This window comes from Juglans microcarpa x Juglans regia, chromosome 5S (assembly GCF_004785595.1).
Source record: "Juglans microcarpa x Juglans regia isolate MS1-56 chromosome 5S, Jm3101_v1.0, whole genome shotgun sequence".
Lineage (NCBI taxonomy): Eukaryota > Viridiplantae > Streptophyta > Magnoliopsida > Fagales > Juglandaceae > Juglans > Juglans microcarpa x Juglans regia.
The window spans coordinates 29,456,934-29,474,095 of record NC_054603.1 but is presented as its reverse complement, the minus strand read 5'-3'; the positions used below and the strand labels follow the sequence as shown (position 1 = coordinate 29,474,095).

Here is a 17,162-nt window from a genome sequence, read left to right as displayed (position 1 = left end):
GTATCACATTGAAAAATAATGTAAGACATCCATTGAGACAGACGGATAAGTCCCAAACTACTCTCAGTTGGAAGGTGGGTGTAGGAAGTGATAGTGGGGGATTTGTGCCCATATCATTTAGTGTTGAGGCTTGCAGACAAGCCTTAGCAGAAATTATTATTCTTGATGAGTTGCCCTTTAGGTTTGTTGAAGGGTAGGGTTTCAAGAAGTTTATGCTCATTGTTTGCCCAAAGTGGGTAGGGATTCCATCTCGTGTTATTGTTGTGAAAGATTGCTTTAGTGTGTATATAAGGGAAAAAAGTAAGTTAAGAAGTGCTCTTCAAGGGCAACGAGTTTCCCTCACCACGGATACATGGACATCCGTGCAAAACTTCAACTATATGCGTCTCACGGCACACTTTATTGATGATAATTGGAAACTACACAAAAGAATTCTTTCTTTTTGTTTGATTGAGAATCACAAGGGTGACATACTTGGTAGGGCCATAGAGATGTGTTTGCATGATTGGGGGAGACCAAAAGTACTTGCAATCACACTTGATAATGCAAGTTCTAATAACGAAGCAGTTTCTTATTTGAAGAAAAAAACCAAGTATAGGAAAGACACTATTTTGGAACATGAATTCTTGCATGTTCGGTGTTGTGCCCACATCCTAAACTTAATTGTCCGTGAGGGGTTGAAGGAATTTGATGAGTCTATTGTGAAGGTGAGATGTGTTGTGAAATATGTTAAGTCCTCACCTCAAAGGTGGACTACATTTAAGAAATGTATTGGGTTGGAAGAAATTGTAAGCAAAAGTGGTATTTGTTTAGATGTACCGACTAGGTGGAACTCCACCTCTCTTATGTTGGAAGGGGCTTTAAAATTTTGAAAAGCTTTTGAATGGTTGGAAGAAGAAGATTCGGCGTTCCTTAGTATTGTTGGAGACGATGATGATCAAATTGGTGATGTGGTGAATAGGAGAACATCAAAGAAGTTAGGGCTTCCCAATAATAATGATTGGGAGAAGGTAAAGTTGTTTATAAGGTTTCTTGACCTATTTCGTGATGCAACTTTATCTTTTTCGGGGAATGAATATGTAACTTGCAACTCCTTTTTTCTGGAGTTAGTTAAAATATCCGATGCAATTGAAGTGCAGTATGAAATAGGAAGCCCCGTGGTGGGATTAATGGCCACAAATATAAAGAAAAAATTTGACAAATATTGGGACGACTTAGATAATATGTATATGTTGTTGTTTGTTGGGATTATTCTTGATCCTCGGTATAAGATGCGATATTTTGACTTTGCATTGGAATGCATGTATGCCAATGATCCCACAAAAGCTATTGATTTGAGTTGGAAGGTTAAAAGTGCTTTAATCCGCATGTATGCGGCATACGCTGATAATAAGGGAGGCAACAATTCTGATCTACAACAGTAGCTCACAAGTCCCCCACGTGAAAAAGTAAATTCTACAGGTGGTAGTGGTAGTGGTAGAGTTGATAGGACGACAGAAAGAATGGCCATATTCAAGCAACGGTTACAGTCGGAAAACACTTTGGGAAGTAAGAATGAGGTTGATAGATACCTAGCTGAAAGTTGTGATGAGGCATTCCCAAATTTTGACATTCTTATTTGATGGAGGGTTAATTCAGTTAGATATTGTGTACTTTCAAAAATTGCACGAGATGTATTCGCAATACCGGTATCTACATTTAGCACGGCGGGTCGTGTCCTTGATAATTTTTGAAGTAGTTTATCTCCGATGATGGTTGAGACTCTCATTTGTACATAGAATTGGCTTCGTTCTTCTTCTACTCCAATCAACCTTAGGACTTTAATGAATGAGGTGGAGGATTTTGAGAGGCAATTGGGTATGTTTCTTACTTACTTCATTTTATAACTTTTTTTTTATAAGTAATTCATTTTATAACTACTTCATTTTATAACTTTTATGATCTATAATACTATATGTTATGTAAATTTATATAATTTGTTTTGTTTCTTTATTGTATAGAACTTGTTCGGGATGGTGACAATTCTATGGAGGCTTCAAATACAATGTCTACAACCAATGCAAGTTAATGAGATGAATTGTATTTTAGCCTGTTAGTTTTCAATTTTCACTTTTGCTATTTGCTAATAATTCCTTTGTTTACACTTTACAGCGTATTGTGAAAACTGAAAAGTATGCCAAGCCAAAAGATGTAGGAAGCTAGGACTTAGGAGCTGCCATGAGAATAATTGTATAATTTGTATTGATGTAAATTGTAATTTGTATTTAGAGCTTTAAATTTTTCAGTTATTTGGGACCTGTATAATTTTTAGTTTTTATTATCTATGCTTGGGAATGTTTTTTTTTTTCTTGGGAATGGTTTTTTTTTTCTTTCTTTTAGAAGCCAAATTTGCTTGGGAATGTTTTTTCAATTTTCTTTCATTATCTAGTATAATTTTTAGTTTTAACCTTGTTTAAATTGTTTGGATGAATTAGTAGTAAGAAGATCAAGAAGTTATTCATTTTTTGAAGTTTCTGATGGATATAGATAAAATTTATTTTTTGTAGTAAAACCTTTTATTTAAATTTATTCATTGTAATTTAGTTAGCATATTGATTTGTAATTTATTCCTTTTTAGACTATCGGTGAAGAGCTTTGTAACTTGCATTTTTTTTATAAGCATTTTGTGGGTAGCTTTATAAGTTGTATTTTTTTCCTTCAAATTGAATAAAATGTTAGTGGGCTTTCACAATTGGGCCGAAAAAATAGAAGAATAAGGTTGGGCTATTAGCCCATCTGGTATAGGGTTTGACTGACCGGACCGATCCTTCTGCCTATTTGGTCCGGTCCAAGGCGAGAAAACCCTAAACCAAATTGGTCCGGTCCGGTATACAAAACCTCCTTCGAACCAAATTCACCCCTAACCATAAGCTAGGGTCGCAGGCAGTGTCAACTTTTTTCATACCCATCAATGGCCCTAAAGTCAACTTTTTTAGACTAGTACATCAAAGTCAACTTTTCGATAAACCCTCCCTAAGGAAAAAAGACCTTAACCCTATTCTATCCAATCCAATCATGTCAGCGGCGATTACTTGATGTGCGGACAATTATTTAATACAATATCTCATACGTAATTTTATTCAACAAGACAAAGTTGAGTTAAATACGAGAATCAAGTAACCTAGACATATTGGTAATTAGATTTTATAATATTTATTAACCATTAGATATTTTTTAAAAAATTATACAAATAATAACAATAAACATCATGATATAGCTATATATTTTTAATTGAAATTAGATAATAGCTAGTAAAAGAGAATGTGCAATAAGTTAGATTGCATATTCTCTTTGAAGAAATTTATTGATCGAATCCATCTTATTAAAACTGGTTCTATAAAACAGATTGCTCATTCCTCATATACATATCCAAAATCTTGTTTACAGATAATATATAATTATTTCTCACACTCTTTTACTAAAATATTATTTACAAACTAACGTAGCAATATGCTATATATGTTGGGCATTTTTTTTTTTAAATTTGATGTACTAAAATAAGTTGTCAATTTAAAAATTTTATTTTATTGGAAATGGGCCAAACAAGTTTCTTAATAAAATCACTAATAATAAACAGCAACTCGCTATTTAAAAAAAAAACACACACACACAGAAGATAAATAGATAGCGATCGACATGAAAATAACAAACCGTACACAAGTACTTGATTTTGTTATTAAAAAAAAAAAGTGCTTGATTTATGACACGTACGGATAGAACTTTTTCACGAACAGCGAGTGCATATTGTTACGTACGAAGTGGTCGTCGTCTTCTTCTTCTTCTTGTTCTTCTATTTGGAGGCATCAGTACTACGTGTCCCAAAGCGAGTTCGTAAATAGGCGATTAATTTGTCTTTGGGAGGAAGGTTTTCTTTGATGCCACTGCTGCTCACGAACACATCAGCCCAGTTGCTAAGTTTGGGAAATTCCACTCTTGTCAACAACTTTGTACCTGAAGTTTCTTCAAATATTCCCAACCAAAACCCTATGATGTTAGCAACAATGTCTACAAATCCAATCGCCTCTCCTCCAAAATACTTCTTTTCTCCGATCTCGTCTTCCAGATGCTTTAGAAGCTCACATGCTTCTTTTACAGCATTCTCATGCTGTTTCTCTTCACCCCAGAGAGCATTGTGTATCACAGGCAAACACTGCAAAAGTAGAGAATTAAAGAGAATATTCTGAATATATAACAGCACAATTAACATTCCAACAAGGAAAAAAGATATATATGATTTACCTTTTCGTCAATGAATTTGGCCCAGAAACGTGCGTTGGCTCTCTCGTAGGGATCTTTGGGAAATATGGGATGGCCTTTCCAGGTCTCATCGATGTATTCCAGAATAACCTGGGACTCAGCTATAGGCTTTCCATTGTGTACCAGCACCGGAATTTTCTTGTGAATGGGGTTGTATTTGAGAAGGGTAGGACTCTTGTTGGTTATATCTTCTTCAAAATATTTGTATTGGATTCCTTTCAGTTTTAGAGCCATCTCTACCCTTCGACTAAAAGGGCTTCCCCACGCACCAAACAGCAAGACTTCTTCGGCCATAATGGAACTCAGATCTTCGGAATTAATCCAAGTCAATTATGCTGGGTTTTCAGATGCTGCTCTTTCTGGGCTCTTGATCCTATTTTATAGATAAAGCCAAGCCATATATATCTCAACGGTTACTTAGCCAATAAGGTTCGACAGTCCCAATAAATTTTAAATGTGGGTAGGTGGCAGTAGCTGTTGCCGGTACAAGACTGGCAGTACTGATGGTCTGATATACTTGGGAAACAAGCTATACAACAAAAACAAGTGCATGTCATGCGTCATTCCTTACCCAGCAAGGATAAAGAAAAAGAAACAAACATGATCATTAATGGCACGATGGGATCTTGTTGGAGGACTCCGTTTGAATTCCGTTCGAATTTTGGGATGATTTATAAATAATAAAATAAAATATTATTATTATTTTAAAATTTAAAAAATTAAAATTATTTATTATATTTTGTATAGAAATATAAAAAAGTTATAATTATAAGATAAAATAAGATGAATTGAAATGAATTTTCAATCCAAACCGAGGCTGAATAATGTTATAATATATCTCACTTGTAAATTAATTTAAACTTGTTAAGGGGTAAGCAGCTATATATTTGGTCAGATTTAGCTCATATTTAACGATGGAATTGAATTGATGATTTTATTACATATTTATTTTTCTAATCAATTCAACCACGACCAACCAATCAATAAAATGCAGTCAAACTCGTCACTACAAGAAAACTGTTTATTTGTGACTTGTTATTTTTAACGAAATGACTATTTCCTGCTAAAATAAGTCTATTTTCGTCGCAAATAGTCATTTTCGTTGTAAATAATTGGTCACAAATACCAATTTTTCTTGTAGTGAGCAAATCCTATGAAATTTTTTTGTGATATATACAAGTTAATTTTTAGAAGGAAGTGGTGCTTGCATGCATGCATGCCAACTATAATGGTAATTGACTACGATTTCACAGATTGAGTTGGGTTTATACGAGTAAAAGGCTCAAGATGGCATAGGAAGTTGGCTTCAAATGCGAGCGACGTGCATTAATAAACCCAAGGTGAAATCAGAGCCGAGAGGGCAATGTCAGATTTGGCAAAGATGGTGCTAGGCGGTTCTTAGCTCAACGCAAATGAAAAGCAAAACAGAGTAAGGAAAGGAAGAATTAATTCCGTGTATTAAAAATGTCTTCCTCTTTACGCTGTACAGTCACCCAATTATAGAAAGAATCGACTAAGTTATGTAATGAAAAAGTACTGAACTATCCCTAAACGAATATACAAATAACAAATTTTTTTCCTAGAAGTTTGTTGGGAATTTTGTTGCATATTCCTTGAGACTTTTGGCAGTGCAACAACTGGTATATCATTCCGTAATATCCCCCACAAGATGGAGAATAGATATTTTCTATTCCCATCTTGGATAGCAAAAATACAAATTGTGAGGATGAAAGTGCTTTTGTGAATGCATCCGCAAGCTGAGAAGAAGAACGAATGGAGCAAGTCCGTAGGAAACTAGGTTGTATTTTGTTGCGGATGAGATGATAATCCATTTTGATATGTTTGGTGTGCTCGTGAAAGACCGGATTTTTGGCAACGTGGAGCACGACTTGATTGTCACAGTACAAATCTATTGGAAGGGAAATGTAGAGGTGCAAATCTTGAAGTATATAAGATAACCACTGCAATTCAAATGAAGTTGTTGCCATGGCCCTATACTCGACCCCAGCAGAGGAGCGAGAGACGACTGCCTGTTTCTTTGATCGCCATGCGATGAGAGATTGTCCAAGAAAAATACAAAATTCCTTAATTGAGCAATGTGAGTCTGGGCAAGAGGCCCAATCCGAGTCTGAGTATGCATGGAGAGTAAGTGAAGAATGGGAAGAGAAAAGAAGACCTTGCCTAGGAGCATTTTTAATTTACCGTAAGACTTGATGAGCAGCATGCAGGTGTGTCATTGTAGGTGTTGTCATAAATTGGCTCAAGTGTTGGACTGAATAGCAGAGATCGGGCCGAGTGATGGTGAGGTAGAGGAGTCTACCAACTAAGCACCGATAGGGGAGTGGATTCGAGAGAGGATCACCATCATCTTTGTAACACCCCGTATTTTAATGTATTTTTATTGAATGATTATTTTTATTAATTCAAAAAAATTATTCTCTTGTTTTAAAATCGTCGGATTTTTAAATGGTTTATTTTTATGATTTTTAATTTGTAAAAATTAAATTTGATATGTTTCCTTAATATTAATTATTGTTATGCATTTAAATTGTTCTTTATTTTAAATTAATTTATTGTGGGATTTAAATATTTTATTTTCATTTTATCATTACGTTTAAATTATTTTAATTAAGATGCTGTTTTGAAATATTTTTCGTTGGATCATTTTTGTAACCCAAGATGTGAGGATTGAATCTCATTTCTTTCCCTCCATTTTTCCTTTTTCTTTTTCCTTTCCTTTTTCTTTTCTCTTCTCTTTCTTTTTTTTCTTCCTTCTCTCTCTCCTCTCCCGCTCGTTCCGGTCTCTCTCTCTTCTCTCTCCATCCGTTTCTCCTCTTCGCCTAGCCCGCGACCGCGCGCCACCGTGACCGGCACCGCCCAGCCCATTAGCTCCCCCTCCCTCCGGCGACCACCCCCCTCCATTCCCAGCTCCTCCCATGCCGCCGTTAGCCCCCACGCCCTTCACCAATCCGCGGCACCTCTTGAGCTCGCGCGCCGTCGTCGCGCCACCTTCGGCCACCATCTCTTTACCACTTCATCCTCGACCTCCTAGCAACCCAATGCACCCATCCTTAGCCCTGATCTACCACCGGTGAAGCCTATCTATCTCCATATCCGTTTTGGGCTTTGTGGTCTTCGACCGCCCTCTACGCCGCCACCCATGGTAAACCACCACCACCACTAGCATCACCGACATCCCAAAGCAATACCCTATAAATTTCAGGTCTTGGTTTGTCCCCATTAAAAAGTGGGTTTTTGAGACCCACAGCCATAGTGCATTTTGCACTGTTCTGTAGCTGTGTTGCCACTTCTTACAGCTCCGTGATCATTCAAAAATTATATTATAGCACTGTAAGTATTTTTCTAAAGAACTTTCGTGATTTAAATATATTTTTGCACTATGGAGGATGGAGTTGTTTGTGTGATTGGATTGTGTTGTCATTAGTTGGTTATTGGATATTGGTGTTGTTTCATGTACATGACATATTTACACCCATGTTCATGTTTGTAAATGAAAATTGGGTTTTCGTGTAATTGCATTCATGTTCATGTGTTTATTGAAAATTAGATTTTCATGTGATAAAAATGAAAGAGACTGTAGGGATGGTGGTAAGCAGGGATGGTGGTAGTGTCCCGCCTGTGATTCCAGCCTACGGTGCACGCGGTAAAGATGGTGGTAAGCAGGGATGGTGGTTGTGTCCCGCCTGTGATTCCCGCCTACGATGCAAGTGGTAGGGATGGTGGTAAGCAGGGGTGGTGGTATAGTCCCGCCTGTGATTCCCGCCTACAGTGCTCTGATAAGTATTCATTGTGTGGAAAGGAATTGTAGGGATGTTGGTAGAGTCCCACCTGTGATTCCCGCCTATGGTGCACGCGGTAAGGATGGTGGTAAGCAGGGATGGTGGTTGTGTCCTGCCTACGGTGCAAGCGATAGGGATGGTGATAAGCAGGGATGGTGGTATAGTCCCGCCTGCGATTCCCGCCTATAGTGTCCGATAAATGGTTGATTTTTGTGTGAATCATTTTCTGAGAAAATGTCGGATTATTATTTTTGGGCCAAATTGGGATTTTGGCATGTGTTGGAAAATAATCATTTTCGACGAAAATGAAGTTTTGAGATCTGTTTGTTGGTTGCATTAATGTGTTTTTATCCCGAGAGTTATTTAGATTATTACTTACCTGTGGTACCATTTTATGGTATCGCAGATTTTGATGCAGATGTGGATAACGGGCCTTAAGGTTGGCTCCGTTGGAGGAGTGATCTGGGATTGCTCCCGTATATCGAGATTTGTTTTATCAATTATTTATGTATTTGCCTTTGTAATATATTTTGGGATGATTGTATAACTTTTTAAAGATGATTTGTTTAAAATATTTGTATTTAAACTTCTGGTACTTAGATGACTTATTTATATTATTTGCTATGATTTTTATTGTGCACTTTTGCATGTTGCACACACTTGAGCACATTTCGTTGGGATGCGTGACCCGTGTTGTCATCATCCTAACGTCACGATTCCCGTATTTTTGTACGTGGGAGTCGGGGCGTCACAATCTTTGTGATGCTTGAGGTTTTGATCCATTGGTAATTTGAGGGGTCGAGAACCAAGTGAGCCAGCATCAGCTAAGATATCAAGTGCATTCTTACGCTGGCAAATGGAAATTCTTCTAGAAGAACAGGCGACCTCAATGCCAAGGAAGTAACGAAGATTGCCAAGAGATTTAATTGTGAAGTGATCATTGAGAAATCGTTGAAGAACTTCAATGGAATCCACGTGAGAGCTAGCGACGATAATATCGTCGACATAGATAAGGAGGTCCGTGAATGATCCATTTTTGAGTTGGGTAAAAAGGTTATAGTTGGCTTTGGACTGCTGAAAAAAAAAAAAAAACAAGTAAAGCATTAGAAAGTTTTTGGTACCATTGTCTCGAGGCTTGTTTCAAGCCATAGAGACTTTTTGTTGAGGTGGCAAACTTGAGATGAAGATCCATTTGAAAAACCAGGGGGTTTTCGCATGATTATTTCTTCATCTAAATCGCTGTGAAAAAGGGCGTTTTGAACGTTGAATTGCTTGAGGTACTAGCCTTGAATGGATGCAGGAGCTAACAAGGTTTGGACAGTGGCTAATTTTGCCACAAGTGAGAAGGTTTCGTGTACTCGAGCCCTTCTTGTTGGGTAAAACCTTTGACGACTAAGCGTGCCTTGTAGCGCTTGATGTTGCCACTGGAATGGTATTTGATCATAAATATCCATTTGCAGCCAATAGCACGCTTGCCAGGGGGCAAGTCAACAAGAGACCAAGTGTTGTTGAATTCAAGTTCAGCTATTTCAGATCTCATAGCCTCACACCAGTTAGGATTTTTAAGAGCTGCACCATATTAAGAAGGTTCAATTGGAGATGAAATGGCAAAAGCAAAAGAAAAATAAGAAGGAGATAATTTGTGAAAAGAGAGAGTGGAAGATAGAGGAAAAGCTTTACCAGGTGGACAGGTTGCCGCTGCAGACAATGATGAAGAAGGATCACTAGGAACATGAGCCACTTGCAAATGAGAAGAATCCATTGTTTGTAAAGAAGTTGGATGGAGTAGGGAGGGGCAGATGTAGCTATTGAGGTGGGCAGGATTTTTGCATGTTCTTGGGGAAAGTCGAAGTAGCGGAGGTGGAGGTGGTGAAGGTGCTGTTGGGGAAACTTGAGGTGATGATGACTGATGTGGTTTAGCGTGAAGAGTTTCTTGAGGTGTGAGAATGGTGCATGTGGAATCTGGGTCAGGTAAGAAAAAGTTAGGTGATAATGTTGGGGTAGAGAGTATGTCTGGTGTGGGAAAAAGGGAAGGAGTATGAAATGGAAGAGTGTTTCGTGAAAAATAACATCACGGGATATGAAAATTTGGTGAGTGTTGAGGTTAAGTAATTTGTAGCCTTTGACGGCAAAGGGATAACCGAGAAATGCACAACGTCGACTACGAGGATCAAACTTGTGACGATTTTGGGAAATAGTTGATGCAAATGCAAGGCAACCAAAAACACGTAAGTGTGACTATGAAGGTGGCTTATGAAAAAGTAATTCTTAGGGACTTTTATTCTGTAGAAGAGGAGTGGGAATTCAGTTGATCAAATAAGTGGCGGTAAGAACACAATCGGACCAAAAATGTAGAGGGATTTGAGAGTGAAATCGAAGAGCCCGAGCAACTTGAAGAAGGTGTCAGTGCTTCCAAGCCATTTTGCTGGGGTGTTTCGACACAAGATTTTTGGTGAATAATGCCTTGGTCAGAGTAGAAATTAGTCATAAAAAACTCAAGTGCATTGTCGTTACGCAGAATTTTTATTCGAGTGTTGAATTGATTTTCGACTAAGTGGCAAAAAGACTTGAGGCATGAGCGAGCATCAGATTTCTTTTTTAATAAATAGACCCAAGTGCATCATGAATAGTCATCAACAATGGTGAGAAAGAATTTACTGCCATCATGTGCAATAATGGAATGAGGTTCCCACAAATCCCAATGTATATTTTCAAAGCAAGAAGTGGTAGTATGAGTGCTAGAAGCAAAAGGTGAGCGAGTTTGTTTGGCAAGTGGACACTCTAAACATGGTAAAATATGCTTTGTCTTCATCTGTTTGAGTACATGAGAATCAGATATTAATTTCATACGATCATGTGATGGATGACCCAATCGATAGTGCCATAAGTCATGGACATTATCGGCAGGTTGTACAGAAGGAGAAAAATAATTTTGGGAATGAAAGTTTTGTGACATAGTGTTGGTTAAGGGTTGAGGAGAAACGGGATTGTGCAGCTGCTAGTAAAGTCCATGTTCCATGCTACCCTTCCCAATCGTTGTCCAGGGAAAAAGGCCTTGTACAAAACATGAAGTAGACAGAAATATGAGACAACAATTTAATTCATGTGCAAGTTTACAGCCAGAAAACAAATTAAAACTAAAAGATGGTACACATAAAATGTTATGGAGGAGAATGTTGGTTGTCACTTGCACGGTACCAACATGAGTGACAGCAGCGATTTTTCCATTGGGGAGTTTGACAGTTTGTGAAATAGTAGTAGTGATTGTGGTGAAAAAGTAAGTGCTACAAATCATATGAACTGTGGCACCCGTGTTAATAATCCATGGAGTAGACAAAAGAGAAGATGAGGAAAAACAGAGAGAAATACTAGCAGAGGAAGAAGAATGAGGGTGGGAAGGTATAACCGTTTGAATTTGATTGGCGGATGGTGAAGAATCCTTGCTGTGCAGCACGGCTACGAGGTCTTGATATTGCTCTTTTGTCAACGTTATACTTGATTCGGAGTTAACTTTAGCAGAAGGGCCAAGAGAGGTTGCATTTGCTCTTGATTTGTGAAACTTGTGGCCGTGAGGGTACCCATGAAGCTTGTAGCATCGTTGAATAGTATGACCAGTCATCTCACAGTGGGTGCAAAGGGGAGCTGCAGCATTGCCTGATATAAAACAATTTGCGAATGTATGACCCGTGATTTTGTAATGTGTATAGTATGGTTTTTCTTTATGGCTTGAATGTGGGGGAGGTGTGGAAAATATTTTTTGACTAGCAAGAGTTATGGAATCAGTGGATGGGGCTGAGGAAGTAAACAAGCGGTGGCGTTCTTGTTGTTGGATGTAAGAAAAAACTTTGTTAACTGGTGGAAAGGGATCAATTAGCATGATCTGGTCGCGGACGTTGCTAAAAGAGTCATGAAGACCCATTAGAAATTGGATGACGCAGTCCTGTTGGTATTGGTCTGTAAGGAACTTGGTTGAGCCACAAGAACAAACATGTAAAGGATCATAAACACATAATTCATCCCAAAGAGATTTGAGTTTATCGTAATAGGTGTTTACGGAATCGTCATCTTGGGTAAGAGTTGCCAAGGCCTTCTTGAGTTCATAGATGCATGGGCCATTTTGTGGGGAAAAAATGTTTCTGTAACTCAATCCATATAACATGGGCGTCATCCACAAATGCTACGGAGGATTGAAGAGGCAGGCTAATGGAGTTTTACAGCCAAGATACTACCATATCGTTGCATCTTTCCCAAAGCTCAAAAAGCGGGTTATGAGGGTCAGATGGTTTGGTGAGGGTTCCATTTAGGAATCCAAGTTTTTTCTTGGCTCGAAGGGCACAATGGATTGATCGCGACCATGTAGAAAAGTTTTCGGCAATAAGAAGTTCTGTGACGAGCACAGTGCCAGGATTGTCTGAGGTTTTGAGTCTATAAGGGTTGGTTGGGTTTGCAAGGTTGGTATATTTGGTGGTGGGAGGTGGAGGAGGAGGATCGATGGTGGCCATTTTCACCTCTCTGATACCATGTCAGATTTGGCAAAGATGGTGCTAGGCGGTTCTTAGCTCAACGCAAATGAAAAGCAAAACAGAGCAAGGAAAGGAAGAATTAATTCTGTTTATTAAAAATGTCTTCCTCTCTACGCTATACAGTCACCCATTTATAGAAGGAATCAACTAAGTTATGTAATGAAAAAGTACTAAACTATCCCTAAACGAATATATAAATAACAAATTATTTGCTGGAAGTTTGTTGGGAATTCCGTTGCATATTCCTTGAGACGTTTGGCAGTGCAGCAGTTGGTATATTTCGTGAGGTGTTTGGCAGTGCAACAACTGGTATATCATTCCGTAATAGGCAGTACTTTAATTTTGTTGCGCCAATTATATATCGGATATTATTTGACGTTTTGGGAAGCTTTGTAAAATATGAAATATTTTTTGATAATTCTCTTATCAATCTTGTTAACGTCGTGTTTCGCACACTTTTGAGGCAGGTTTCGACAACCCAAGTATTTCAAAATGGGTCTGCAAAAGGTATGAGAGAATGAAACTAGGAGAGGGCAGCCTTGGGGCCGGAAGTCTTTGATGACAAAGTAGGTATTCTTTGTAGTTTGTAAATAATGAAAAAGTCTAGGGATCAGAGAGATTTCTTGTACTTAGAGCTTGTTTTTTATACCGTGGGTGGGGGAGGTGAAGATCGTTCTTGTCCTTACAGAGGTCGTGCCTCTTTTGTTGTTCTTGTTGTCAAAGTCCTTTAATGTGGCGTGACTCTGTGACGGTACCATAAATGTGGCATGTAGCTCAGTAGTGGTGCCAATGCGGCATGGCTTCCTGGCCTTGCGTTCATCCCTTGTAAGCCATCGATGGTCTGATACCGATGGATCGAGGGCCTTCTGCTTTTCCCGCTGCGTTCTGTGCAAGTCTCTGGGTTCTAAACGGGGCCTCAGGCTGTCAGCCTGACTTGTCTTGTCGACTACTTGACTCATTTTCCTGGTAGATGTTTCGCCCCCTATGCAGACTTGGTGGACTTCGAGCCGGGTATTGGGTTGAGGCCCAGTGACCTTTATAAAGTGGGGAAAATCCCTTTACAGTTACCTCGTCAATTATTCATTAATCCTTTGCTATGCAAGACAACTCGACCCTCTTCGTTATGAGCCGAGCAACGGTTCACCTTCCGCCAACGTGACAGTATGGTGTCGGTTACATTTTCGCATTGAATGACACCCGTTCGATTCCTGTGTTGTGACTTCGTGTTACGTAACTGTTTATTCCGCACATCGTATCAACAGATACACTCTACAGAAGTTGCGCTAATCGAGGGATTCTGGTACTTTGGAGAACACATGGAGTTATGTTGCCTCAGGAGTTCAAACGTCAACCCCGCCTATATAAAGACCCTCATTTTCTTGTGGGAATTCATTATGCTCATTCTGCCTTTTGCTCCATTTCCTGCGTCCTTGCTCATTACTCGTGTTCTTTGTTCCTTTGTTTTCCTTTAGTATTCTCTCGAAAGTTCCTCACTTTTCTTTCGATTTCTCATGGCTCTGAAGAAATGTTCCCACCCTTTTGGACAGGTTGGGTCCTTTAGTGGTTCTCAGGCCACTGTTGGCCATGACGATTCCACCCTGGATGGATTCGCCAGGTTTTCATGGCAATCGATGGTGACTCCTACCGAATTGGAGGAGTTGAAGGTTACCTACAGGGTCCCTTCGAAAGTGGAGTTTGTGGTGCCCTCCTCCATTGAAGGAGTGGTGGATCTCGAAGGTTATGGCACCATGGTCGTGGTGTACCATGCCATGTCTGTGGCCTTAGGCTGTCGTTTTGCAGGCCAGTGTGAGAAGTCTTGGGCTTCTTTGAGTTGGCGCCTGCTCAACTACCTACCAGTGCGTGGAGGATTCTTGTTTCGTGTTGCGTCATCTGGTGCCACGTGTTAGAGGAGGATGGGTCAGACTTCCCGGACCTCACAGCTCATGAGCTCTTTATTATTCACAACATTGTGCGGAAGAGCTAGCACCTCTACAGCTTCCAGCTGGTTCAAGAACTGGTCCGGGTAGAGGTGCAGCATACTATCATGAAGGGATACAACCACCGATTCTTCTTTTTGTCGAGCGAAGGATGGGCGTACCTGATCGGGTAGGCCATTAAGCGCCGGTTTTCCGTATTTGCGATTTGGGGTATTGTTGGAAGGTATACGGGTTGCGGCCCAAAATCGACCCCGCAAGTGGCACTAAGGCTCAAGGTCGTTCGAGCCTGGGTGAAGGCGCATCCGAACAACGTTTCATTGGAGGCTTTGCTGGTTGAGGACAACCTTCACTGATATCTCCCCCCCCCCCCCCGGCGCCGCCAACTTGCATTCTAACGTAGGTTTCCCTATACTAGGTCACATCACCTGCTCGTAGTCACTCCCCTAGCCCGTCGGTAGAGGGAAAAGGGAAGAAGCCCCGGAGGATCTCACCCGCCTGGTCAGATTTTGACGATGTTCCTATCCCTCCAAGGGGTCTGTCATTTTTGGCGCTCTTGATTCTGCCCAAACGAAGGGAGCCCAAGAAGGGAGCGATGATTGTTAATTCTCCTCGTGTCGCGTCGCTGGTCCATGATGCTGCTGTCAGAGCTGTTCCCATGGTCGAGGTAATTTCCTCTGACGATGCCGAAGTAGCGGGGACTACTGCTCTAGCTGAGGAGGCGATGGCACCCGGAGTTCCCTGCAAGGGTAAAGACGAGGAGGTCGTCGAGGAAGTTTCGGCGGGCCTTCAGACGACCACTTTGCCCATCCATAGCGACCGATTCCACAAGACGGAGGATAGACTCCAATGACCATTCGTAAGATTAAAATTTTAACTTACAAGTTCCTCAGATTCTTCGTTTGTTTCTTTTCTTGGTCTTGACGCTGACTTTTGTGATAGGGGTTGGAGTGCCTGGTGGCCTTCATCGTGGACGACGAAGAGGAGGTGAGGAACGAGAATTGGTCTTTTCGTTTGCTTGCACAGTTGGCCTTGGACTGTGCGGCTAAGGAGTGGAAGCAGAAGGAAGAAGCCAAGGAGGCCCTTGTCGACTTGGTGAAGTCCCAGGGTGAAGTCAGTGAGCTTCGTAGCCTCACTTGCTTCCGAGGCGAGGGAGACATTGCAGCAGTCCCTTGACAAATGCCAACTGGAGCTTGAGCGACTACAAGCCGACAACCGAGAGTTGCACCAACAACGTGACTCTGATGGTCGGTCGAATAAGTGGATGATGATGCTGGTTGAAGATGCCAACGAGTCCCTGACGAAGAAAAGAAAGGCCTTTGAGGAGGAAAGGTAGCTAAAGAGAGAAGCTAAGAACTCCTTGGACGAAGTCACACAGGTTCTAAAAGCTCGTGACACCACCATCCACAGCTTGCGAGAGGAGTTGTCTTATGTCTGTAGTGTCCGTGATGATGTGTGGAGGTTCGGCTATATTGACGGCTTAAAGCGGATGAAGGCTCACATTCTTCAAAACCCCAGTGCGACCTCAAGGTCATGAACGTAGGGGATTTTCCTCCACATTAGGAGTCTCTGAAGCTGCGTGCCCTCCTTGGGAAGAGTGTAGTTCCGAGCGGCCTAGGTGATGACCCTTCGGGGAACGATCCCTCACGTTGAGGGCGGACTTTCTGGGTAAATCTTCTTGCTTTTCAATGTTGTTGTCGTCCCAAGCGTCTAGAGCCTTTTTTCGACAGATCTCTTTGCCATTTCTCTGCTGTTGTGGTCCCTTGGCTTCACCTTCTCATTCTCGCGCTTTTGCTTATTAAGCTCCCCTCGTTCTTGCCCTTTTGTTTATTGAGCTCCCCTTTGAGGTCATTCCTTCCCGCCATATTCACCTCCTCCAACAGTTTTTCATAGCTCTCCTCGACTGGTGGGTGGTTTTAGGCAGCTCCCGAGCAAGTGCGGTCACCGTACGACTCAATTAGTTGCCTCATTACATCCCTGTTGATTTTTTTTAGAGGTAACCTCGGTTGTTATCGACACATCGTAATGGTGGAGATCTTTGTCTGCTACTTTAATGGAACACGATTTGATTGAGCTTAATTGTGACGAGTCGCCTTGCGTAGTAACTTGTCCTTGTAACTCTGCGACATTATGTTGCAACTTGTTCCTTGTAGCTCTGCGGCTTGATGTTGTAACTTGCTTCTTGTAGCTTTGCTGCTTGATGTTGTAACTTGCCCTTTGTAGCTCTGCAGTTTTATGTCATAATTTGTTCCTTGTAACTCTGCGGCTTTATGTTGTAACTTTCAATGATTAATAAAATTCATTTTTGTTGATTATATCTGACTATGCCTTTTTCATCCTTTTTCGCTGTTCTTCTTTTCTTGTTTCTTTTCTCTATTTTTGTTGTTGTCCGACTTGGGGGACGGGGTTGGCTGCGAGGATTAGGGCCCACCCCTCTACTGCCTAGCCCATGTATTCGCCAGTCGGCGGTCTTCTTGCCTGCACCCTTTTCGTAGGTCTTTATTATGCAGCCGTTCTCCCGGAGTCTTAACGACTTTGTGTTTAATAGGGTAGGTGTTCTTCACATTCTCCTTCCTTTAGCATAGACTTTTCCTTTGGGTAGCCGTGAG

The 17,162-nt window shown here is 40.6% G+C and overlaps 1 protein-coding gene and 1 long non-coding RNA gene across 2 annotated transcripts; both read right to left on the bottom strand.

The window, feature by feature from the left end:
- Positions 1-3,824: 3,824 nt before the first annotated feature.
- On the bottom strand, positions 3,825-4,666 carry LOC121268107 (glutathione S-transferase U8-like). Its single transcript, XM_041172237.1, has 2 exons — positions 4,279-4,666; positions 3,825-4,189 (listed from the first exon to the last, which is right to left on the bottom strand). The coding sequence occupies exons 1-2, from the start codon at positions 4,588-4,590 to the stop codon at positions 3,830-3,832; spliced, it is 672 nt and encodes a 223-aa protein (XP_041028171.1). The 5' UTR covers positions 4,591-4,666; the 3' UTR covers positions 3,825-3,829.
- A 5,717-nt stretch (positions 4,667-10,383) lies between these two features.
- LOC121268106 lies at positions 10,384-11,826 on the bottom strand. The gene is made up of 2 exons (XR_005941114.1): positions 11,466-11,826; positions 10,384-11,150 (listed from the first exon to the last, which is right to left on the bottom strand). It is a non-coding gene; the product is annotated as an uncharacterized LOC121268106 (long non-coding RNA).
- Positions 11,827-17,162: the final 5,336 nt, after the last annotated feature.